The sequence below is a fragment of the Strongylocentrotus purpuratus genome, unplaced genomic scaffold (assembly GCF_000002235.5).
Source record: "Strongylocentrotus purpuratus isolate Spur 01 unplaced genomic scaffold, Spur_5.0 spur5_scaffold_6, whole genome shotgun sequence".
In the NCBI taxonomy this organism is placed as follows: Eukaryota; Metazoa; Echinodermata; class Echinoidea; order Camarodonta; family Strongylocentrotidae; genus Strongylocentrotus; species Strongylocentrotus purpuratus.
The window spans coordinates 59,434,180-59,460,395 of record NW_022145612.1 but is presented as its reverse complement, the minus strand read 5'-3'; the positions used below and the strand labels follow the sequence as shown (position 1 = coordinate 59,460,395).

General features: G+C 36.8%; 2 protein-coding genes across 4 annotated transcripts; one reads left to right on the top strand and one right to left on the bottom strand.

The window, feature by feature from the left end:
* Nucleotides 1-20: 20 nt before the first annotated feature.
* LOC585561 (high mobility group protein 20A) lies at nt 21-10,941 on the bottom strand. Its single transcript, XM_785383.5, has 10 exons — nt 10,880-10,941; nt 8,741-8,936; nt 8,289-8,374; nt 7,614-7,675; nt 6,773-6,991; nt 6,071-6,238; nt 4,833-4,911; nt 3,771-3,986; nt 3,086-3,221; nt 21-2,516 (listed from the first exon to the last, which is right to left on the bottom strand). The coding sequence occupies exons 2-10, from the start codon at nt 8,869-8,871 to the stop codon at nt 2,495-2,497; spliced, it is 1,119 nt and encodes a 372-aa protein (XP_790476.3). The 5' UTR covers nt 8,872-8,936; nt 10,880-10,941; the 3' UTR covers nt 21-2,494.
* Nucleotides 10,942-15,187: 4,246 nt separating this feature from the next.
* Nucleotides 15,188-25,472, top strand: LOC585539. 3 transcript variants are annotated; one of them, XM_011678366.2, is made up of 10 exons: nt 15,188-15,364; nt 16,442-16,497; nt 17,426-17,452; nt 18,974-18,994; nt 20,335-20,715; nt 21,901-22,018; nt 23,225-23,320; nt 23,627-23,659; nt 24,225-24,368; nt 24,812-25,472. In XM_011678366.2, the coding sequence occupies exons 1-10, from the start codon at nt 15,286-15,288 to the stop codon at nt 25,075-25,077; spliced, it is 1,221 nt and encodes a 406-aa protein (XP_011676668.1). In that variant the 5' UTR covers nt 15,188-15,285; the 3' UTR covers nt 25,078-25,472. The 3 variants fall into 3 exon arrangements, with proteins under 3 accessions (XP_011676668.1, XP_011676664.1, XP_800342.3); XM_011678362.2 differs by having other exon boundaries at nt 15,189-15,364; nt 16,445-16,497; nt 24,806-25,472; XM_795249.5 differs by having other exon boundaries at nt 15,189-15,364; nt 24,806-25,472.
* The last annotated feature ends 744 nt before the right edge of the window (nt 25,473-26,216 follow it).

Genomic DNA, 26,216 nt, shown 5'->3' with positions numbered 1-26,216 from the left:
AAATAGGATATTAAAGAAAATTACATTGTATATCTTGGGAATCAGTTACCAAACCATTTATGAACTTCAACAGATTGGTAGTACCAAACAACGATTTGTATTCGTTTGATAGTATCAAACATACAGTTACATGTATTGTACTGTTGGCAGCTCCACATACTGTTTTATGTGCATGCATATCAATCAATTGATTCATTTATTTTTCATGTGTCAGTGATCTGAATATGTGACCATTGCAAATAAAAGAATAACAATCAATTTATTTTGCGAACATATCCATCCATCCATGTGGATGCTTGAGGTGTAATACAAAGTACTACAAAGTATTACTATCACCCTGGCTACATTCAGACGAGCTGCCTGCTCCAAGGTGCTCAAAGCATTCAACAAGTTATTTCCTTCCAAGTACCTATCTACTACATCTGGGTTGAGAGTGGAAAACACAAAAAGATAAATTTTCTTTCAATCCATCATGGCATGATGCGGCACCCAAAGTAAAGTATATACAGGAACATATACAAGGCGCAGAATATACAGCAGAAAATATATGTACAGATGAATAATCAGTTGCTTATCTTTTGATCATGATGCATTGATCAGTATTTTTCATGGGGTATTTAGAATATGGGTTATTGGTGCTACTCATTATTTATGAAAGTCTATTCTTATGAATAAATTCTGTTTACCGACTTTAAATTATGTTCTTATAAACTGTGGTATTTGAAGCAAATTTCCATTTTTTTTTCTTCCTTCAAATCTACTTGGATAGCTTACTGCCCATAACACTGATTTTACTACATTTATGTTTTGCAAACTAGTACCATAAACTCACAAGCATACATTTTACATGTTAGCATTTTATGCACATAAGAGTCAACAACGTATACAGGGCATATCAATAAAAAGTTTACCCAACTTCGGTAGCTCCTAATTGAAAAGTCATAACCGACATGACTTTGAAATTACTTTCATGATGAAGAGTACCTTATTTTTGTCCAATGTTTAAACCCTATTCATAGTATTTCTGCCATGGGTGAATGAGTACCAGGGTCTTTAAAAAGTGTTATCAAAATCGCCTTGTTCCAAGGAACCAATGCGGGTCAGGCCATATGCATGTGCTTCTTTGGTCTTAAATCCTTTTAAAAGTTAAATTATGCCTCATGTTTCAGTGTTTCATTGTTTAAAATGATGCAATGTAACTATAAGCTTTCACAGAACCTTGTTTCAATCGACAGGATTAAATTTAATTACTGTTATGTGTTTATCTTGAATATCAATCAAAAACTCAAGGTTACTAAACCCAAATGCAAGAAAGAATATTTATGATGATAAATATAAAATAAATTGACAGCAGACTTTTAAAAAAAAGAGGCTAACATCCCAGGTAAACTTTATCCATTTTGTATCACTGAATGAAAAGGTTACCTTTAAACAAGGGATGCGAATGAAGTTAAGATTGTAATCATCATAACGAGAACATCATTAAGTTTGCTTGTAATAAGCATTTCTTTGAGTTTGAGTTTGATGTTAACTTTTTTTTTCTTCAACTGCCTAATAATCAATGTAAATAAAAGAGCAATTGTTTTGGAATGAGATAACAAACACATCATGGCTTTTGACTCGGCCCAAACTTGGTACAAGAGGATTTTGACAAAACTTTTTAAAACCCTGCTGTTCAGTCATCCTTGGCAGAACAATTTTGAAAATGGTATCATTAGACAGAGCATTAGTTCTTCCTTACAATGAAATATGACAGGTTATAACTTTTTAATTAGAGGCTACCAAAGTTGGGTTAACTTTTTGTTGATACGGACTGTATTATGAACTGTATGATCTGTTCTCTGTAATATCAAAGACAGACACGTGTTTGTAGTCTGTGAAACCATCAGGTTCATAGAGGTTATAGTGGAAAAGCAAAAGAGGTACATGGGTTAATTCTACAACAGAAGCCTGAAGCAACAAAGAAAATCCCATACCCTGATTGGTTTGATGCAAAAATCTTGCTTAATTTTGCTTAGCGGTAATTAACCTTTCCAAACTCTACCTTAATTCACTACTGGTGACATGAATGAAGAAATCAAGAATTATTGTCTGAAAACAGTTGCATATGTAGACAGATGCAGCAAATGAACATTGGTCCCTTCTTGTATATGGGCTGCAGGCATCTTATGATCATCAATGGATGCGCTCCTCTCCATCGATCAAAACATTTCTAAGAAACAGAAATTCCTATAATTCTTGCCTAAATGACATTGAATGTACACAGAGGCAGCAAATGAGAGTCAATCCATTCTTGAATACCTGATATCATTTATCTGATCATCAATGTCAGTCACATTATTTAAAGACCACAATAATGAGGTCGAGGTGGGTCATAAAAAGATGTCTTCTCTCTCTGTATCTATCTCTCCGGCCACAAGGCTGATCATTTTGAATGACGTATACTGAGCTGCTACTGGTTATACAGAGTAAGGGATGGGCTAGCCAGCGATGGTCATAACTTTGGATCCACGTCCCTACGTTCAATGGGGGAAGAGAATAATAAGTGTTATAAACGCTATATAATTAAAGTCTAGAGGTTGATCTCTTGACTGAACTTCATGTTTTAATCAAACGTTTATCATTTCCATGTGTGTTCTTATCCTCATAAGAGTTTCTAACATGTATGTACAGTAACTTTGAGCTAAACTGTATGTTTCCTCCAGTGGTTGAATTCTTCATACCAAACACATTTCAACAAAGATGATTATAGTTATTTTAAGGAGAAAAAAAACCAGTTTAATTAACTCAGCATTCTGTTGCTGTCATCAAGAAAAACATATTATACCCAAGCTCCATGTTTAGTTACACATAATACATTACTGAGGCACTTTTCTGTGACAAAGTTTAGCAATAGCAATATTACACAATGGGTGAAGAAAATTTTTCTATATTTCTTTAAGAAATATTTATATATGGTACTGTTTCCTAAATAATCTTGCTACCCAACACACTCTATTTTTGCCATTTTAAAAAGTTGTTTGTACCGATCCAATATGACATACCCAAGGCAAGGTTCAAGATTTACAATTGTGACATAGCTTACCCATGAAGATCAAGCCTGTTGACGATCTCTCTCACGTTTGAGATAAGGTTCTCATTCTGGGGTGAGTCCATAATAAGCTGATGTAGTTTGGTCATGTAGGAATCAACGGTGGTCAGTGATGGCACTTCATTAGAACCTGTGTACACAAAAACAAGAAGAAAAACATCCACAATCGCATCTTTAAAATTTGGGTGTTATTTGGAAGAATCATTGTTCTCGTTTGAATTTTTTAACTTGTGACAACAGAAACAAAAAGATATCTGCCATATATGATCTGTAGTGAAATGTGGAGTCCTACATGGCATGAAGGAGTGTACACCTTGCATGATCATCATAGAGAAATTGTTATCATGCATATCACTCTGAATACTAACTTGGTAAAAAATGATGCAGAATAACTGATAAACGAATATAAATATCAAATCAAAATAGATCTGATGTTCGTAGCAAGTCTTAAAAATGATCTTTCCTGAATTTAGGACAGATTCAGAGCTTCAAAGTTCAAGCTTGTAATCTAAAAATCAATGGACTTTTCTTGTTAGAGGAATTCTTCCTACCGCATATTACTGAAAACAAGTCCGTTTAAGTGGCTATTTTTACTAGCGCAATGCATTATGGAAATGTATATTGCTATATGCCGTAGCGAGACTTGTTGTATTACTCAGCTTTCCACATTGTGACCTACCTGGTAGTGGGACCCCAGCAAAGCTTGCTGTGAGGGTAGCTCTGAGTTGCTGGAGATGGCTCTGTAGTGCCATGTTAGTGTTACGTTGCTGTACTGTCTCTGCTTCTAACTTATCAATAGCCTCCTTCATCTTATCAATGTGCTTCTGTAAGATGGCGTTCTGTTCCTCGTATTCTGTCGTTGACTTTCTCAGCTGCCTCAGCTCATTCTCTCGTACTGTTGGACAAAGAAAAGATAATGTCATCACTTTAACCAGAAAGATTCTATGAATCCACAAAATAATGATAATAGTTTTTTTTTCTACAAGAGAAGCCTCATCAGCATAATGCTCTCCTTTCTGCAGGCATTCCAATTGTTATTACACAGTCATGAATGATCGTTCAATGAACCAATGAGCAGCATGGCATGTAAATATGTTAGTTGAATATGCATGATTTTGTCATGACTGGTGTGTTCGATGAACCAATGAACAGCCCCTAATTGCCGATGTGATATGCTTGTAGGATACTTTACAGGAGAGAATGGGCAATTTGCCATTGAAAATGGCACACACACACAAAATACACAAACACAATCAAATATTCTGATTTTTTGGATTTTTTTTTGTTGAAAATTGTATTTTATTGAGGAAAAAATTGTACTATCGTATTTACTACTAAAAATCGTACAAAATACGATAAAATCGTACGGGTTGGCAGCTCCTAATTGTCTTGCCGGTGTACCTTAGCGTTGGGCATGAGAGTCAAGTGAATGAACCACTACACAACCATACTTCAACCACTCATGGTCTGAATCATGGTTTAAACCATTTAAGTGGACTACCACATGTATCAAAGCATATCATCAGCCACTCATTGGACCTAAGGACACACACACACACACACACACTACCCTTACTGAGGTTTACATCATTGGATGAGATAAACTTATTCTTTGTTAATTTGGGTGTATGCTGTAGTAGTGTCATCCTTATAAAAAACAAATTTAACCCATAGCCACTGGAACCTACATGGAAGCCTATGGGAATGAGAGAATTCAGTAGTTGATAGGTTTATCATTTACCTTTGTTGTAGTTAAGAAATTCCTCTGTGAAGATGGGGATATCAAAGCCCGGGATCTCTTCTCTGTTTTCGTCAATAAACTGTGGCACACAAACACAAAATGTCACAAGGTTAAAAATGAAACATTTTGTATTACAAATCTGCTGCATGGTTTTGTAAGTATTGTAATGAGTGGGAAATGACCCTCTCAAACACACAATGGACTCCAAAATTTTAATAAAAAGTCAAAAAGTATTCCCTATCTATGCATATATCCAGACCCCTCAAGCTGTTCTTTACAACATCCTAAGAGTGATACAGCCTCTTCATTTATAAACTGGCCCACTGATATAACATACACCATTGAAAAAATAGACACAATAGACCTTCTGATAATACACTCAAAGAAATAAATGCTTCTATTAAAGGGATCGTTTAACAATGTTAAATATGAGATGCACGGTCCTACGTGATATCAGTGTCTGTGATATGGTGTTAGATTGAAGCCCTACAAAAATTGCGCTTCAAAATGATCAAGAAGTGCCTCAAAAAAGTAAAATTCTTTGAGTGACCGGTTTTACCATACTCGTTTTCCACAATAGACTGTAGTGTTATGAAAACCGTTAGGCAAACGCATATTTGGTTTCGATTTTCAATCATAAATATCTTGGTAATCAGACAGGCGATCGGCTTGTAAAAGTTATGGGGTTCCTGACTGACCTAAAGGTTTATAATTATCGTTGCAGCATGAGCTAAATGAAGGATTTTTGTAAAGGATCTAAGACATAGTTACCGGATCCCTTTAACTCTTAAGCTGCCCCCATACAATTCACCCAGTGCCACAGTGCTAATCCCTATTGTGCCAGCCACTAATCTCCTGTGTGCCAAGTTAATTTAGGGTAGGTTCAATTAGCGTGTGTACTAATGCACGAAAATGTGTCCGTGGCACGCGAGTGGATGAGATTTTATGTGTGCATGGCAAGCCACCAGAAACCCGATTATGTGAGCGTGGCACGCCAGCGCATGCACAGAACAGTGTTCTTGGCACGATATGAGTTAAGACATGTCATAATTGGTCTGACACTTGATTTGCTCTCGGTTATTAATATGATACCTTGGCGCTTTATAAAAACCTGGATTGGATTGAATACTTGCATTTAGTTGTTGTAAGTTAAGACAATCTGCCAATTCAGGATAAAATTTAAAAACACAAACTAGTTTATTGATCTGATGGGTTTGAGTGTGTGAGTGTGTATGTACCTCCATAGCAGAGCCATTAGTTTGGGCTTCTTCAGCCTCCATGAGCTCATTCCTGAGCTTGCGTTCCTCCTGTTTCCTGCTGAATGCCTTGAAAGCCTCTGTCTGCTGGTACTGCTGAAGCTCCTTGGCATAGCGCTCCTTGTCTCGATCTGCTTCATCCAGGAATCGCTATAGCAACAGATGATTAAGGTTAGAATACAAATGGATGAAAAAGAGTGATTATTTCTTTGTAAGATACACATTTTCTGTTTGATTTCATTTTAAATGGTATATACCATACTTATTTCATTAACCTAAAGTTCTCTAACTAAACATGATTTGGTTTAAAAAATCAAAACAACTAATGTATATAGTGATAATAGAAGCTGAGAGATATTCTGAATTAGGATGTGCCGTAATTATAACAAATACTGAGAAGAAACATGATTAAATTATTCAGGGTTGGTGAATTATTTACCTTTTATGAAAATTGTGATTCAAATCACATTAATCAAAACATTGATTTAAATCAGTCATATAAAGCTGCATTGTTATTTTTCCCCCGACCCTGAAATGTCAAGGCCAGGTATGATTTTTATGAATCTTGCTGTTCCACTGTAATTATTCAATACATGAGGAGAAGAAACAGGCAATACACCTCACATCTTGAATAATACATATCTACTTGAACCACAGAGTGTGACATCAACTCTCAACTCTCACCTGTTTGTCAACAGCAGACATCTTAGACCACTGTCCAGCTAGTAGCTTGGTGATCTCAGCAAAGCTCATGTTGGGGTTATCTTCTCGTACCTTCTCCCGTCCCTCCTTGAGGAAGCGGACATACCCTGTGTGAGGTGCCCTGGGAGCATTGTGATCTCGCAGGGGCTTCACCTTACGCTTCTTCCCCTTCGGCCAGCCCCCTTTACCCTTTGAGGCTGCCTAGAGTTGGGGAAACAAATGTTAATCCTTCAAAATTATTCTACAAAGGGCAATTCTTCAGTAGAGGAATTACACAAAAACACAATTTCTCAACATTTTCATTTCCATCTAAGAAATACAGGGTTACTATTAAAGTCCAAAACATTTGAGCAGAATTACATAGCCAGTTGAAAAAATGTCAGTTAAAGATTTGAACTTCACAGCTTTCATATCTTTTAAGTTATATTGATTATTATCTCTAGAGACAGAATTACTTCTTCTTGTAGTTATAAGAAATTGCTGAGAATCGCACTCACAGAATACATCTCACAGTTGGATATATGGGACTGGGTGTCATGTACATGGTTGAGACATTAATCAGCAATTATACATTTCTTTAAAAAAAAGTTGAAAACCTATATTTATCTGTAGTCCAAAACCTCTTCATTGTTAATTTCATTTAAATCTGTGAAAATTTATTTCCAAACATTATGAGACATAAAGATTAGCTTTATAGTACTTCTATAGTACAAGGTACTTCTTTATGACTGAATATGGTTTCATAACACTAAATTATTACATCTATACAGATACATGTATGATGTAGCTACACAAATAACCCAAGTATTTATGCCATTCTCACCTCGGAATCTTTACCGGTTTCAACTGCATCTTGAGATGGTGTGTCTTGCTGCAAAATCTCAACTTTGGACAAACAAAAACAATATAATGAGTATAGTGAAATCCTGACATGTCACATCTAATAGCTATGTACTACTGGTACTTGCAAGCAAAACTTCTTTAATTTAAGTATTCATTACTCATTTCTCAAAAATATTTGATCATCATTTCCTGAGCTTGTTTAATAGAGACCTTCATGTACGTAAAACCAATGACAAAATAATTATTAGGAATAACCTGTACGTACAAGCACTCATAGGGTACCCTGGTCCAACTGGGGTTCTGTGAGCAAGGTTTTTATGCTATCCTTTATCTTCTTTTAAAATCCCTCAAATGTTCCCCACAGATTACCAGTAATAAGTCCTTTTGGGGTTGATTTTAGATCTACTAGCTATACATAAATAATGAAATAGGTGATTGGCTACATTATACTCTTTACTACTATGGAACATCACTCTACAGACTGAAACAATGTTCAGAGTATCTTATACATGTACACTGTAATTGTGACAGAAATAAACCATGGCAGTCGCCTTTCGTAATCCCCTTGTTCACAAAAGCCAAGAAAGAGTTTTAAACAATTTACTTATCATCTACATGTACCTATCCATCCATCCATACAGAACTTTCTTCTTACCTTGAGATATATCTGTGATGATTTGCGGATTACTGAGAGATTGGTCCAGAGAAGCACTCACATCAGGTGTATTGGAATCATTGAAGCTGCAAGGATGTAATCAAACAATGAAATATAATTGTTGTATAGTATAGCTTCCTGAGTGAGCTGCCAAAGGGATTACCCAACCAAGTACCATGTAGTTCAGTTTAATTCAGTTTACTAATACAATTTCTAAAATGTACAAACAGTTGTACAAGACAAACAAACATGTCAATTATTAGAGTTGTATATTAGCCCATGGGAAATTTAACACAATGCTGCAATGAGCCTTGTGGAATAAGTGCCCTTTATAGTTTCACTACAATATGAATATAATTTTGTTTGAATACAAGTATTTTTAGTCAAATTCAAAAATATTCTAGACAAAGTATTGACTCAACATGACACTGTAAACTGGGGTATTTTGTTACCTGCCCTCTACTGACAGCTGTGAGTCATCTTTTGAAACATCTTCTTCAAAGCCAGTGATGCTGAAGAGACCTCCTGCGCCTCCAGATGATGACATCAGAGATTGACCGGTTGACCCTTCAGTCAAATCCATACTTCTTACACAGATCTGCTCAACAACTGCATAAAATATACCAATTTCCTAACCAATCCAAGTGCCTGTTGAGTGTGATAAATCGGTAAAAAGAGAATACGAGTTATAAATGAATTACATGAATTAGGAGAATCTATCAATTAAACCATCATGGCATGATATATAGCATACCTGCGAAGGTTAATTTCTTAGTGTACCATTCACTCAAATGCACTTGTTTTTCAGTGATTCAAAACAATCATGGCAACACAGATAATCATACATTCACAGTTGTAAACCTACGGTACATGTAATTAATTGAATGTTATAAGATTGTTTATGTCAGGAAAATCTTGACGTTTTTGAAATACGGTTTCACTTATACACTTAACACAGCAGCATTTCATTTTGCGCAATGCTAATATTTCAAACTTTAAAGATCTAAAATGCAGTTGTATTTACACTGTTTCTACAGCCTCCATCTCTGACACTCTTTACTCTCAGGCTCAACTACTCAATGAAGTCTCATGTACAAATAGAACTTTCAAAAGATGTTCAAATTTTTTCCTCTCAGCACATCCGCTGGTATGAGGTCCATCCCGTTTAGTTTGACTACATGCATTGTAGGAGTGGTGTGTGCCACTGCAGCAAAGCACAGTATAGTAGTCCATGCTAATGCGTATTGACCTCCAGTGTTGTATACGTGCTGAGAGGCACCAGTTTTGTACACACATGTACAAAACAAATGAGAGAAAATAAAAATTGTTGAAATATTTGCTTTTGAATGCGATGCGCCAAAATCATACTATTACTTTAAATGACCGTAATAATTCAGTTCTGTAAGCTCCAGCTGATTCACAGCTCAAAATCATGTAGAAAAACTGAAGAAACCGCCTCTGATTTTCCTCCATCGTGTCTCATTACATACTACGACCTAATTTGTGTATACGATTTTACATGAAGATTTAACGCGCTTGTGCGCGGTGAGAAAAAAAATGCGCGCCTGTGTGGAGTTTTCTACCATGTCTCACTCTCAGGTCATCATTACGGTAGATAACTTCAGACAGGCGCGCGCCGCCCGCAACCCACCATCGGTATGTACTTGTATTGTGCAGCGGTTTGCCGTGAAACCTGTGAAAAAGTGTATACTAATATCTTCTTCTCCTTCTTCCATCGAGTACAGTCCTCTTTGTAGAGTAAAGTCGTACGTTTATCCGAAAAATACTCCAAAAATAACAAGAAAATTGACACAAAACAGGTAATAAACATAACGACTTTCAACTCATGATCTTTATTTGGACATTTAATGAATATTTACTTCATTTTGGGAGTGTTTAGGAGGCTTTTTCCACGCCGGAGTTACGGGTCAAATTTTGGATAGATCTAACAAAAGTTAGGTTTCTGAACAAGTATAAGGGGATTCACTAGGTACAGACAGGAAGGATTAGATCTCAGACAGGAATTGGGTTAAAACACCTTTAATAAGGCGACAACGGTCTTAGAAACAACAATCAGAATCTTACAGACAATCGTCCATTTTCTCCTCTCTCGATCCCTATCCCGATCATATCGGTATCGGTATCGGTTATAACGATATCAATCCCTAGATCTAGGTCTATACAAGCGCCCGCCATTTTACTTTTAGGTGTCATCAATCGTCACTAAAGCTCTGATTTTAAGTAAAATCAGTTCAGTTTTGAACAGTGGTGTTTAAAATGTTGAGAATCAATAGCACAGCTTCTAATACACAGCCAGGATAGTAATGCACCTCTGCGTGACTTAACCCAAACAAGAAGAAGACTGCATTGCAGAACTTCAGCGTGCACATTATCAAACGTGTGGGACTGTACACAAAGACATGCATGCATATTGTTAAAAATACGACACATTTAAGCTCATTTTAAGTTGAAATGGACTACTAATCCATTTCATATTGACGCCACACTCATATCTAATTCTTATTTCTGTACATCATCTTTCTCAAATTGTACATATACAATATCAAAGGGGAAATGCATGCTTTACTTACCAGCGAAAGCGGATAAGAATGACAATGTCGTTAGTCTGCAAACCAGACTCGACTGTGATTTTCACACAGCTCACAGCCAGCAGGCTAGCGTGTAAAAAAAAATTGCGCAGCCAGGCCACACGTAGACTACGTTGTTGTTGTTGGCGTGATTGATTGATTGATTTTTATTCGACAAGCTTCCAACATACAACAATATACAATAATAACAGATCAAAAAAAGTCAGCTTGAACAGGATAACCCACGAAAGCTCGAGAGCTTATTTCCAGTGGGGTCCCTTACAGACATGTATAAAATTAATAAGTTAAAATAGTAATATTTACAGACAGATAAGAAAATTAAAAGAACTACTTATTAAAGATAATAATAACAACATTTAAACTGATGATAGAAATGATATTAAGTACAAGAAGAAAAAGAAGAAGGAGAAGAAGAAAAAGAGGAGAAGGAAGAAGAGGAAAATAATGATGAATTTGTAGAAATTCTATAACGTACGAAAACATAAGTATATACAACATGAAAAAGTATGAACCGACAGAAGAATAAAAATTTCAATCATATAACATGTCATTCACTTCTCTTCTCTGACTGTCAAGTATCAGGTATTCCTTTAATTTCCTCTTAAAATGATCATAGTTTAGATGGCGTTTAGATGGCGCTCTTCAATCTTGACAGATTATCTGCGCCACGCACTGATCTCTACGATTTTTCCGTAGAGATCAGTGGCGCCACGGCGTTCCTTCTTTGTATGTTCATCTTTCCGAACTTGATCTCAGATCATGGCTCACTTTTATTGATGGGGGGGGGGGGGGTTGTGTCTTTCCAGACTTCTGTTTTCGAGTTAAGAGTTGGCTCACCGTGTGTTTTAGCGAAGTATTACTGTGCACGATTAATTATATTTGATTTCCCTTCACCATTTAGTCGTGCATTTTCATCACATTCCTCCTTTCTATTAAAACCTTCTTTCCTCTTTTTTCCCCGCTTTCAAGTTCAAGTTCATTTTTATTCAAAACTACAAAAAACATAATAATCTTTTACATAAAAAAGAGACTGGTAAAAGTACATTAATAATTATGAATAGGCCCGGGCGGGATGGAGCGGGTTAATCTCGGTAACTTCCTAAAGTATACGTGAAGGGCCGCTACTAGTATTCATGAACCAAAAGGGGATGACCCATCATTCATAAAAAGGCATAAATTCCGTTATTCGTCATCCAGGATTGTTATTTATAATGCGAGATGAGGGCCGGGATGAGGGTCGCTAATTCATAATTCACATAGCGATCTTCTTCTCATATTATGAATAGCGACCCTCTTCGTCAATTTATAACGCAGCGGTCCTTATGAATAATGACCCTTACTGATAATGATCCTTTTCTCAAATTATGAATATAGCTGCCTTTATGAATAGCGGTCCTTATGAATAGCAAGTGGACCCCGAGCTACCTAATTATAGGCCTTACCTCGGAGAACTTGAAATTAGCTTACTTTGATAAAGGGCCGGCCTGCCTTTGAAATCGTTTAAAGGTAATTAATATAACTGAGTTTTGGTATTGCCGGGGTCATGAAATTGTTTCAATTGAACATATTGGAAGCATACGCGATTTTACAATATTCAATGATCGTTGTCGCGGTTGAAATCGAATATTAACTGATGAAATTATAAATGATAAACTCTTTATATGTTGTAAAGCTCCCTCTCAAGACTGATATTACTTTAGCTTTAAAACAATGTTTCTTGACTACAACCAAACAATTTGCTTTTCCCGTTTAAAAATTATATATCAGCACTGCATATCCTGAGATTTTTATGGTCGCAGCTGCACCATGGAATGACCTTAGGCGCTATTTGAAATCTTTGAAATTGACCGGGAGCACCGGTAAATTATTGATTGTTAAACTTCTCGAAAGCAGAAGTGTTATAGGGGCTAGATTTTCAAGTGCTTATAATACATCCACAGGGGCATCCAAATATATTAACATTTTAAAGAAATACTATCCATCAAATTTTCAAAATTTCGCAAAATTTACATTATCTTTAATAATTATATAGGCTATAAATTTTATATGGACTAAATTATTCCATTGTTTAAAAATTACTTTGAAAACCATATCTAGCAGGTAAAGTTCTTATTCAACAAAATTATGTGGATTTGAAGCGCAACATACGTTATGCAATTTAATTGAAGGTCACTTTGCATCTCTCCCTCTTCCCTCTGAACATGTTAAAATATATTCTTTCAAATTGGTTATGACTAAAATGTGCATAAAGCCGGGATATAGGTGTTTTATATTTTTTAGAAGAAGATTTAATTTTAAGAATTTCTTCAACACTTTCATTGCAAAAGTTGAACTTTAGGCCTACCCACTTGAAAGTGTATTAAACAAAGTTCATAGTTCATAGTTCATTTTATTTCTTCTTTCACAAACATTTGTACATAGAATTTCAAATAAAGTAACTGGAACAGCAGCTTATCAATAAAACAAACATAAGTTGAAGCGTAATAGTAATGTTCAACTTACAGCTCTTGTTATTAACAGAAACTAAAGACATTCTATAAAAAAAAAGTTACTTATGTAAGATCATGTTCTGTACATAAAAGAAGAGGGGACCTTATAGAAGCTGGGCTTGTTAGAGCAAGGTCCCCAAACAGAATATAATACCTTTATACTTAATTTCTTTGAAGAAAAAATACTTAACAACTAAACTACCCTAACAGACTAAAAGCAAATACACATGGGAAATATTTACAAAAGAGATAGATTAACGTATTATGAGAAGGAGAAAATGGGAAGATATATACACATAAGGATGCTGAGCGAAAGCGCAAAAAAAGTGTGTGCTGAATTGAAATAAATACCACTCTGGATTTTTTGGACGGAGGGGTGTGATTACCGGAGGTGGGACGTGTCTCCTTATCCTACATATTCAATATAAAAATTGCACCCTATAATTATGATTAACTGACTGACAAAATTAAAAACCGTAAAAGGTGTTTCATTTGATTTAGAATGACTAATGTCTGTTGGAATGTGACGTGGACTTGCTATCGACAAGGACACAGAACTTAAACAAACATATCGACGAATTTGACGTCGGATTCTGCCCCCGGCCCCCCACTCAGAGGTCGATATGACCGCATGCGTGTTGCCAAAATGTCCGGTAAAGGGGTACTTTTCGTGCGACAAAGTCCGGCCCGAGAATTGTAAAAAAAGGGGTGTATTTGACTTTTTACCCGGAGATTTCTTTAAAAAGGGGGTGTTTTTCATTTTTTCTCTCATCTCTTTGGACTCCTGAGAAATAATTCCGAATTTAGGGGGGTACATTGAGCATTTTTCCTGATTTAGGGGGGTCTCCAAGGCAGGAAAAGCCTGCGAAAAGCCCGCGAAAGGGGGGTTCGGAAATGTTGGCAGTCCTCAGATAGGGGGTGCTTTCAAAAAGAGGGTACGAGCATATGCGTACCCTAAATAACACTGAGTGGGGGGGCCGGGATTCTGCCTCGATTTCTCTCCACCTCCGTCTCCCCCTCTAGCACCCTCTCTCTCTCTCTCTCTCTCTCTCTCTCTCTCTCTCGCTCTTTGTAATTAAGAGTGATTTGGTCCGGTTTCTTCAAGGTTTATGACAAATAATGAAATTCTAATGCCTAAACAACACTTCTCTACGAAGGATGAAATTGGATAAGGACATAAAATTATCTTTTTACAGCAACCGTCAAAACTAAGTGCACACAGAGCATAATCTTTATCCACACGCACTAATAATGTTCTTGTCATAGCCTATATAACATGCAAACATATTGTACAAACATGTCCACTGTAATATTCATGTGTGACCCTTCCTTCTACATTCTTAGGCGGGGCCAGGGAATGGGTGCGGGCTGGGGTTTGAAAAAATGCCCTATTTATATTAAAGGGGAGAAAAGAGCATAAGATAAATTATTGGGGAAGGAATTAAGGCGACACCCCTCCTTTCGGAGCATCAGTAGGACGAGCGGAACTCTCCAAATCATGCTCCATAGAAGAAAAGAAAAAAATAATACAGTCAGGAAATATTTTTGCCCCCCCCCCCCCACTTCGGACAATCTTTGACCCGCCCCTACCAGATTTTGTCTCCCACGTCCTTAATTAAGCAAAGAAAACTACAGAATGTGTATACGCAACTCTTTAAACAACAACTAAACTTGCTTAAACGAGATCGAGTTTTATTGGTCTTTATTGGGCTAGTCAGAGCAAACATCCTTTTGAGACTTTGGACCTCAAAAGTAAACCTAGCACCGAACCCAAACTATTTATAAGAATCAACATCTTCCATGTAATACTCATTTGGAATTTTGTTCCGTCGCTGTATAGTCGTATAATTGTTTCATATTGCATTCTTCTTGTGAGGGTAACAATTTCAGCTGTTCATTATGGCTCGGAAAGCAGCCCTTCCCATCCTCATGCTTGTGTTGACTGTGGTCTCATGCATCTTTGGTGCCCCAGCAAAACGTAAGTTTAAGTTATTTTTTATGTTCTTTAATGATTTGTACACGGAAGTTAATATACATTTTGAGGGGAAAAATACACAATGACTCTATTATTATACTTCAGGTCTGAATGCGTAAGTTATCAACGTGGGGGTGAGGGGGAAAATACACAATGACTCTATTATTATACTTCAGGTCTGAGAACAGGGAATATTCACTTCTTTCAATCAGAAGAAAGAATCCTCCATCCTGTTAAACTTTCCTTATTTAATTAAATGGGAAAATACATATGGAAAAGGAAAGGAATACACGGTAACCTATAGTTGGTAAATAACATTATGGGCTAGACTGGGGAGGGAGCAGACGAAACACTGAGAAAATGTTATATAGCGCTGTTTAGCAGATTTGCTTAAATACTACTGCATGGTGACATGTTTGTAAGAGAGCGCGTGTTAGTATAAATGGACAGAGGAATTGGGTAAACAAAAATAGAATGTTATTTCCATGCAAACCATTGTGCTATAAAGCCTATAATGTCTACAGATCTGTTCAAGGAGCACGCGTTTTTATTTGTCTTTCGTTTTGCCTTGCCCCTCTTATATACTTCCTTTCACTTTTAGTTTCTTCATATTTTGTCCATGGCAACATCTTTTTTTACAATTCTTTCACAATGACACAAATTATTTTGTTAGCATTTATTATTTTATCATAATTACCATGGTAATGGTGCTGAATTCATCAATTAAACCATAGGCCTATAATGATCAGTGTTGTATCCACTACAGAGTGAAGCCCATGTTCGTCCCTGTATATAGAAGGATAAACATTAAGTAAAAAATAAACCCTGAGATGGATGTACATTACGTGGGACAGCCCCTTATAGTACCCCCCCCCCAACCCTCAATCCTATGTAGAGGTCTAGGCAGATTTCGTTCTACTCTTTAGCAAAGTTTTGCGTACGTCTATCCTCAGTTCAGAACCAGAAGGGTGTCAACTCTGTGTTTAAAGCAAATATGGGCTCTTCTTACTCCAAACAGACGCTTTGATAATTAGGATTACAGATAAATCTTCTTTTATTTTGTTTTCTTCTTTGGGACAGAAGATGTACCTCCTCAAGCAAAGAGTGTTCAAGATGTACCATCTCATATCACAAAGGTAAGTTAACTACTTGTTTTTTTGTTTTTATTATTACTATGATTTCTAAAAATAAAGCTCAACGAAGTTATCCTTTGTCCAGTCCAGCTCATTTCCTTTATCATGATAATTATTTTATAAATAATATCATGTCAGTGACACATATGTTTTTATCGAAATTTGTCATGAGGTATAGTTGAAAAAATAGCATCTATACTAAGCAAAAGCCATTGTATGCTACTGACCATAAGACTCTCTAATACTAACACTGAGATGAAGTTTACCATTTCAATATTCTCTTTTGTCAACCCCGTTTCATTTTTTTTCTTGTCTTCTCTCTGTTTTTGCCTACTTTCGATTCTATTTCTTAAAAGTTATTACTAACCTTCTCCCAAGTTTAGACAACCCACCCGTATCACTGTTCTTTCAATGAATTTGAGGGGGCGGGGGCCGGGGGTCTTCATCTAAGTGCAGAATATTGTCATGTTGATGAAGGTATGCCCATCATTAACATAGTTCTGTTAACGCTTTACCAACCTCGAAAAAGACTGAGTGACAAATGTCCTTCTAATCATTGAGTCAAACATAGCCCTGCCCCTGGCTGAATCACGTTTACCGAAAGAAAACTTAGACATGAGCAGACTAACTTCCTCTTTTACACCTGATTGTGTGTCTTTTTTAAGAGAGAGAGAGAAAAAGAAGAAAACGAGGCTGAACATATCGTCAGGTTTAAATTTTAGTAGAGTACGGGTCCATAAGTATAAAGTACATGAAGGTATTAGCTCACCATTTCACGTCAAACTTGGAATCAGTTTGTCTAATACTTGGCTAGAGAACTTGCCTCTTGCGGCACTTGTATACAAGTGTTGGTCAATGAAATGTATTTGAATGGAGGTTTTCAACAATCACAAAATAACCTTTTTTTCTTCTCTTATCTCTTTTTTCACAGGGAGATGTGCTGTTGCTCAAAGAAAAGGTGAGTAAAGCTTTCAGCACAAACTATTATTGGAAACCTCACCCAAATAATGAGTGTATTCCTGCCCTTTGATGCACAATATTCCTCAGGCGCGGATCCAGGATTTCTTAGGGGAGGGGGCCCGAAAATTTGAAAATCGCGCCGGCCGAAAAGTCGCTCAGTGGGGGGGGGGGGGGGGGGGGTGAGCACATTTTTTTTTTTTGATCCTCAAAAAAATTTCAATTTGCACCCCCCCCTTGAGCGCCAGGGGGGGGGGCCCAACCCCAAAAAAAGGTAAAAATGACGTGATTTTACATGATTTTTTTCTCAAGGGGGGGGGGGGGGCCCGGGCCCCCGGGCCCCCCCCCCCTGGATCCGCCACTGGTATTCCTTACGAAAACGTATAAGCGACATATAAATGAAAATATTCTGTGCATAATGAGATGCCTTTTAGCATGACATGGGCACAGCCTTTTTCTTGGAAATTTGACGTACCAGTTGAAGTTGTACATGTATCATGCATCGAGCTTTAGTTGGAAAAACTTTTCAAATCAATCAACAAAACTTTACTTTTCATTGAGGAAAATCATAGCTAATGAGATAGAAATTATGAAAAATATATAACATTGTAACAATTGGAACTCATTCATTTAAAAATGATAAAATATAGCAGTTGACAAATCTATTTCATTTTTGCGGAACCTTCATCCCAGAAGAGAACCAACTTATTCATGCAATTTATTTTCTGACAATTGTAGTACAAAGGATAATAGCAGGTGAATGAAATGCTTCATTACTACACAAATCTGGGAAGGAAGCATCCATAAATTCGAATACATTTAGTTGATAGCAGACAACAAAAAAGAATTCATTAGAGATATAGTAAATACTCAACAGTTACCACGGTTACTCCTTTTCGACGAACGGATTCAATCACACGATTGCAATTACCAGCGTTGGCGCATTTTTTATTTGTCTTATTATTTCGGGAAAGGTGACCTGTTCGTTTGACATGGCACTCACATCCTACTCCAAATAATTTCCTAAGTCAAATCAGAACTCTACAACACCGTGAGACAAAGACAAACATCAATCTGTGGGGGTACCTGTGTCTATAACGAGTCCCCTTCATTATGGTTCGCTGCATGCACTATTATAATAGCGATGTAATTTTAGAGATCATTTTGCAGACATGTCTACTACTGTGCATCAAACATGTCAGACTTATCTGTTAGTAGTCCCATTAATGGGGTAGAGTCAGTCCATTGAGGGGGCAAAGGTTTTACTCAGGAAATGACATGCCAATTAATGAGGGGTGAATGGTCCCGATGTCTTCTTTTCTTGTACTCTTCCCCTTCTTTCTTTGCCTTTCTTTCTTTTTCTCTTGTGTTTCTTTACCTTTTTTTGTATTCGATTCGATGGGGGGGGGGGGGAGGGGGCAGTGCCCCCGTGATCTCGTAGCTACACCACTGAGTCATTTGTCCCTTATTATCTTTCTCGATTATGTTTATCTTGTTTCTTCTCTCAATAATTCATCCTCAGCTGGAGGAACTAGAAGCAGACGTAAGTATTTATACATTATTCCTTTTTTCACTTGTTAGTTTCTATTTTTTTTATCTCAGATCTAGATTATACAATGCACTCATATTAAGACAGACTAAAAGTTTTTAGCTAAAATATAAGTGGTTTCAAAGACTATATCATTTCATACAAAAAAAAATCCATATCACGGGCAGTAGTAAAAAAAAAAAATCTCCTTTTAATGAGATGCTGAAAAGATAACTAATAAAAGTTGGGTATATAATTATAGAGGCTTTTAATTATAACTGAAAATTAACTTTACCTTATAATTAATATTTCGAATAAGATTGTTTCTTCTTCTTTTGTACAGTAAAGACATTTGGAGTGTTCTCATTTTCTAAACATAAGTATCCCTTCTTGTCAGATAGGTATTTTATATTTTTTCGTAATGAAATCCAAGAACCCCACTCACGTCACCCCGATTAAATTCAGTCTGTTGATTGACTGCAAGATTAAACTCGGTGATTTGCACTGATTACACCTTAATGACAGTTGCGATAACGGAAATGTGCATGCATTGCATTTGCTTCTCTTAGTTTTGTCGTGATGTTTCTTTGTCTCCCTTTGTGATGTGACTTGAGTAAACATATTTACTCCTGGAATTGCGATTTAATTCGTTTGGTAAATAATGATTCCATTCCTGTTTGTCACATTAGAGAACTTGAGGCACCCTTCTAAGTTGTTCACGATTAAAAGAATATAAACGTATCTATGTGTGTGTGTTTTATATTCGTGTGTGGATTCCTGATAAAGGTGCTCTTCGTGGTTGGTAATTTTTAAAATGTAAACGTTTGTTCCGCGTTTCTATTGATTGTGCGTCACCTTCTAGATATCACAACTAAAGCTAAATATGCGTTACAATTAAATTACCCAAATTTAGTCCAATCATAGTAACACAGTTAGAGGAGAAGGAGAGAAAAGTTAATACATTCTTGATATTCGTTACGATTCTTTTGCATAAAATATGAAACATTATATCTACACAATCAGATGCCTTTGCTTTTGGGGATTAGACATCTATAATGTACACTTTGAATTAAAGTACTAACACGAGAGTTGTTAGTTGAATGGAAGCGTTGATAGTTTTAATCAGATTACACAAACGGGTGATATACTCTTTTGTTATAGGGGGAGGGACCAAGAAGCGAAATTAATCAAAATGTATTCAACACATTTTAAGAAAACACGTCGTTGGTAATTTTAATTACATGTACATTGCCGTTTGACTTAACTTGATTGTATTTGTTATTGCAGTCTTGTATACGACTTTCATCAAATATGGAAACGCACTCTATGACATTAAATTGTTATCACTTTATCAGTTAGACCAGCTCGAACCCCAGGTTCCTGTAGAAACGACAGGCGACGACGATGAAGACGAGGCTGACATTGAACCAGTCGATGAAACTGACGAAGAGGAGGAGATCGCACGACCACCGGTTGAGAAGGTGCCAGACATTCCAACACCAGTCGAACAACAGCTACCCGAGAGTGTACCCGCCAAACACGAAATGGAATCCGATCTCGTCGTCGAACATCCGGAGGAGGCGAAGGATGAGGGGTTAGTGGGAGAAGGAGGCGCGCAAGATGACGGCGTAGAAGCTGATGGCGAGTGGGGAGAAGAAGAGGCGGTGCATGAAGGCATCATGCCGTATCGCGACCCTGTAGATGATGACCTGTATCTGAGGAAACTTATTGTTCAGGTCAGTACATGTCAGTTGCGTAGCTAGCGGGGGCGGTTGCTAGCACCCAATAATCGAATGGCAGAACAACATTGTAATAGAAGGAGAGAGAGAGTGGGAGGGAAAGGGGAGGGAGAATGGAAGAGGAGTGCGAACAAAAATATAGGACCTCTCCCAAACACATTGCCTAATCGGTTGCTTTGTAAACTCGCATTTCATCCGCCTAATATATAGGAACGGTGTCCCTCCCCCTGTTTCTTTATTTTCCTTTCTCTCGATTTCAAGTTCTTTTCAGTCTTTTCAAATTAATCAATTCGATTCGGGGGTGGATATTCCCCAATTCCCTCTTAGTTCTGCCACCGAGTAAAGAACGGAACTTGCCACTATGAACATGACGGACAAAGAAAGCGGACAAATATACAGTTCCTCAAGTAGACAAAGGAACATCCCTTCACTGCTATTATGTAAACATGTGTAGAACAGGTGAATATGCATGTGACACCTGTTCTACACATTTTTACATAATAGCAGTGAAGGGATGTTCCTTTATCTACCTCAGGAATTGTATATTTTGTCCGCTTTCTTTGTCTGTCATATTCATAGTGTGCATCTCTTAGATATGTAACAATACATTGCACACAGATGAGTACGCGTTACAGCCTGTCTCCCCAACATGGCCCAACAAAGAAATTAGGATGAGATATTTTCATTATTGATGGATCCTCTGTAACTTTTATAATCAGCTGATCATGTATTTGTCCTTGTATGTATAATGGGTCCTCATCCATAATCTATTCAAAAATTTAGGTTTTCTTCACGTTATATTATATTTTTGTTGTCATGCTGAAGTAAAAATATGTTTTCTTGTACAGTAATTCATTTTGAAATAAAGATTGCCCTCAAGTTATATGTACGGTGCCATGTTAAACGAAATTGAATATCCGCTCTCTGTCCTCGTGGGGGTAGTTGTCCTGGGGGGGGGGGCGGGGTAATTGTCCTCGGGGTAATTTTGCGGGGGATTATTGTCCTTGGGGGTTGTTTTGCGGGGTAATTTTGCGGGGGTGATTTTCCAGGGGGTAATTATCCTTATACGGGTAAATATCATTTGCTAGGGTAATGATAATTGATACAGATAAGTCTTCCTTGAATAAACATAATTATTCATATTATTTGCTAGCCTTCACATTTGTTTCTTCTATATGCCAGGCTTTGACCGTTCTTTATCGGAAGGATGCTGATCGAATCGATACGATGCTACAGGGATACGAGAACCAACTGCTAGAGGATGACGTCTTTTCAGAAAATATCGCCCCTGCACCTCAAGGTATACTTTCCGGCTAGCTGTTCTATCGCAGATTCGTTTATTCGCTCAAAAGGGTCATCCGTGGAAAGGGGCAAAGACCTTAGCCCCTTATCTCTATCCCGGTATTGTGTTCGGAGTTCATGCCATAATATATGTAGCCCCTCCCATACCATCGAGCCATTTAGATGTTGGTCACACCGTTTACCAAATATTAATAACAGATTCAAAGATGCTTAGAATGAAATTAGTATTGAATGCCCAAGTTGTGATATGCATGAGTTTGGTGATGAATTCCATCATGTTTTTGTATGCCCTTTTTCAGAAAGGAAAGAGAGATATATTTAGATCTTAAAGTAATAGTTTAACGCCCTTGCACATTACACATGTTGAATTTATTTTTATATTCCGGTATAGGACAGCTAAAGAAATTAGTACTCTTCTTATAAAGAATAATAATGTCATGTTTTGCTGGTCTATAAAAATCAGAACAATCCAATCATTATGTAACACATAAAAAGGAATGTTACAATTCGAAGTTAATTAAGCTTCTTTTTTTTCTTCTTTTTTTTCCTTCTTACTACATTATATTCCATTATGTTTTTGTTTGTCCTTTGGAAAGCAAAGAGTGATTTAGGTTTACCTTTTTAGAGACAATTATGCCGTATTTTGTTAGTCTGCATACATCTCAACAATCCAATCACATTTCTCACTTACATGTACAAAAATAAAAATTATAATTTGTTAGATATTAAAGTAGGAAAATTACATTGTCTGAGCTGCGCGCATCTGACGCGAAAGCAACCTGAATCTAATTGAGAAGGCCTGAACCCCAAAAGGATCGCAAAGACCATTTACATGTTTATATATAATTATATCAAATGTTAAATGCATTTCGTTGTTCAATAAATAACATATATTCACCTCGAAATTCAGATTTTTCCCTTTTGCCACTATATTTCAACTTCGGCCTACGGCCTCGGTGAAATATTAACTCGCTCGCGGGGATATTCTGAATTCATCGGTTCATAATTATATATTTTGTTAAACGGTATAGAACGCCGGAGCATGCAATATTGGCCATGTATACAATATCTGACAAATTTGGAGGTTCTAACTTTTAAAGACATGTTGGCGTTGTATAATGTTAGTGACGAAAGATGTATAGTTCTATCACATCCATTGAAATACCCCGATTGCAGTAGTTCTAATGTGTATTTCTTTCAATAGATCTGAGACCAAATCCGGGAATGGGAGGACAGAAAATGGAAGCTAGTGTCTTTGCAGAACGACCTTTCACTAACGAAGAACTTCACCAAGAAGAAGGTATATACATGTATACGGCTGCCACACTGTCACCTTCACTTGTCTGTCCTCTGCCAATCAAATGCAATAATTTCAGTAGCTTAATGCAACTTGTAATTGCTTAGAATTCTTATGAAACGCGGCCCCTAAATTGGAACGAAATCATGAGTAGGCCTACGTTAAGTCTCAGACTGTCAATTTTCTGATGCTCCGCGGTAAGAATGTTGCCTTAGATAAATAGAATTCTAACATATTTTAGGGTAACTATTTACATTCTTATTCAGAATCTCTTCTTTTTGTTCTGACCCCCACCCCCACCCCCTACAGTTTTACAAGCTATGGCGGCAAAGAAAAAACAAGGTAAGTTTAATTGCTATAATTATTAGTCTTGTACAGTCTGATCTCGGTTAATTGCGACAAAAGCGGTAGCACACTCTCTTTTAACTTACAAATCAAAACAAAATTAATTGTTTAATATATTTCCTTACAAATTTCTCTTTTACGGATATAGACAAAAGACTTTGCATTGAAATATAAAAAGCTATTTTCAGATATTAAAACAATTGAAATGACTACTACTACTACTACCACTATACTACTACTACTACTACTACTACTACTACTACTACTACTACTACTACTACTACTACTAGTACTACTACTGTACTATACTACTACTACGACTACTACTACCACTACTACTACTACTACTACTACTTTAATACTACTACTACTACTGCTACTACTAATGTTACTACTATCACTACTAGTATTACTACTACCAATAATACTAATACTCATAATCATAATCACAGTCCCAATTATTTAGTACTAGTATAATTTGTTTGTCTACATACAATTATAAATATTATATTCAAAATTATGATAAATCTTTGTTATATTCTATTCTGAACACCTTTTGCAGACATAAACACCGCCGAACATGCTCTGCTTTTTGATATGCAAACATTCGAAGGTGAGGGAATAACTCTGGATGACCTCCTCAAAGATCTCGAGGACAAGAAGAAGAATCCCCAAAGTCAAGTACCTCTTATGGAACCACGAAATGGTATGATGATGAGCTACTCTGTATTCAAAAAATAAATCTTTTCAATTTAAGGAACAGAGTGATTTCCCCTGAACTCAAGGCTGCATTGAGAATAGAGGGGAGGGGCGCGCTTACACACAACGCGCCGACAATCAAATTTGCACTTTTGCATCCACGCGCATAACGGAAGTCATGAGAGCCAGATCGACGACGACCCGAAACCTATTATGCTAGTTTTAAAACTACCAGAATGTTGATTTTTAGTTTAACAAATGATTTCATTTATTTTATATAAACTAAATTTAATTAAGATTTAGATCAGAATTAATTTTGATCAGTAAGATTTAGAACCTGTATCCATGATTGCAGCCCAATAATTTTTGTATCTTGTCATATGAAACAAAATTAATGTTATGTCTTAATGTTAACCTATATAATGATTTACTTTTTCATAAAAGCAATAAATGAAACTGACGAGGAAGAAGAGGCAATGTTTGGAGAGTACAAAGAGGACGTCGGAGGCGTAAACGACGTCGACAAGGAAGAAGAAGACCTAGCACTCTCCCTTCAGGAGCTGCAGAAGACCAGCAATGAAGGGGTCAATGATGTGGAACATGAAGTCGACGATGATGAGGAGGAGGATGCCGATGATTTGCTGATGGAGCTCATGTTGAACCTGAACACTTCACTGAAGAAACTCGAAGAGCATAAAGCCGCATTGCCCAAATAAAAACTTGATTTGTAAAATATTGAAGGATTCCCAAGCTTATTAAAGCTTTAGAATTCCTTATGACTGTTTCTTTAAGATGAAATCCAACATTTATAATTTGGCATTTTGTTTTGAATGAAGTTGACTGGCGAATGTTTGAACGAAACCGAACAAACGGTACCAAAGTTATGAATGTTTTTAAAATTGATATCACTATACATATGGGAACTTCTGTTTTCGAATTTATAATGCATCTGTGACGTATTATCGATAACCCTCACATTCGCTCCTATGCACAAAATAGCTATCTTTACTCCATAACAGAGCAGGATTTCTTTTAACTGGAAGACATTAAAAATAACATGCCACACTTCATATCCAAGAAAAATGCCCTATGCAATTGTGTGTGTGTGTGTGGGGGGGGGGGGGGGGCGGGCGGAGAGCCGGGCCGGGGGGGGGGGGGATAGATTGTAATGCACTTGGAGAAAATATAATTATTCTGTTTTTATTTACTAATGTAAAGCGCTTTGAGCATGTTTATGTAAAGGCGCTATATAAATATCAATATGTATATATGTATGTATGTATACTTAGGAGCAAAATGGAACATGTTTAATAGAATCGATCTTAATTTTAGAGCCGACAAGCACCCTCTAGAAGATTCACATAGATTAAATGATCTCATATTTCAAACATTCATAGCTTTTCATTTTCCTGGTATCTTAAACTTTCAGCACCTATTTTAAATATATTTTAGCTTTCACACCAATCCACATATTGGGAAGATTTGATCGCCCTTTGACCGTCAGATGTGTAAGGCTCATGAAGAAAAAGAACAATATATATAATACAAACGTGCAATGTATATCAATGCAAGGCTATCTTTAGGAGCCCATGTACATCTTCTCTTATGTTAGATGATTTCACATCTCCTCATTTGTCAACTTATAGACGGATCAAAGACTGATTTTTTAAAATTAGAATCAAAACTCTCTCACTTTTGCCTTTGCGATTTGGGACCAGTTGACCCCCCCCCCCCGCCCCCTCTCCCCCTTCGTAGATACGTCGCTGTATCAAGGTTTGTTCAGATTCTGTCCGTTATTTTTGTTGTTATTCTTTTATTTATTTATTTTTTTATGGTCAGTTTTTATTCTTTTCTC

Bases quoted from the DNA above. Each gene is read 5' to 3' on its own strand.
- LOC585561 (XM_785383.5), bottom strand. From the start codon at position 8,871: ATGGATTTGACTGAAGGGTCAACCGGTCAATCTCTGATGTCATCATCT. The intron at 8,375-8,740 runs GTAACAAAATAC...ACATCCTTGCAG, and splicing joins CAGCTGTCAGTAGAGGGCAG to CTTCAATGATTCCAATACAC. The intron at 2,517-3,085 runs GTAAGCTATGTC...CATTGAACGTAG, and splicing joins AACAGGCTTGATCTTCATGG to GGACGTGGATCCAAAGTTAT.
- LOC585539 (XM_795249.5), top strand. From the start codon at position 15,286: ATGGCTCGGAAAGCAGCCCTTCCCATCCTCATGCTTGTGTTGACTGTG. The intron at 16,498-17,425 runs GTAAGTTAACTA...CTTTTTTCACAG, and splicing joins TACCATCTCATATCACAAAG to GGAGATGTGCTGTTGCTCAA. The intron at 17,453-18,973 runs GTGAGTAAAGCT...ATTCATCCTCAG, and splicing joins TGCTGTTGCTCAAAGAAAAG to CTGGAGGAACTAGAAGCAGA.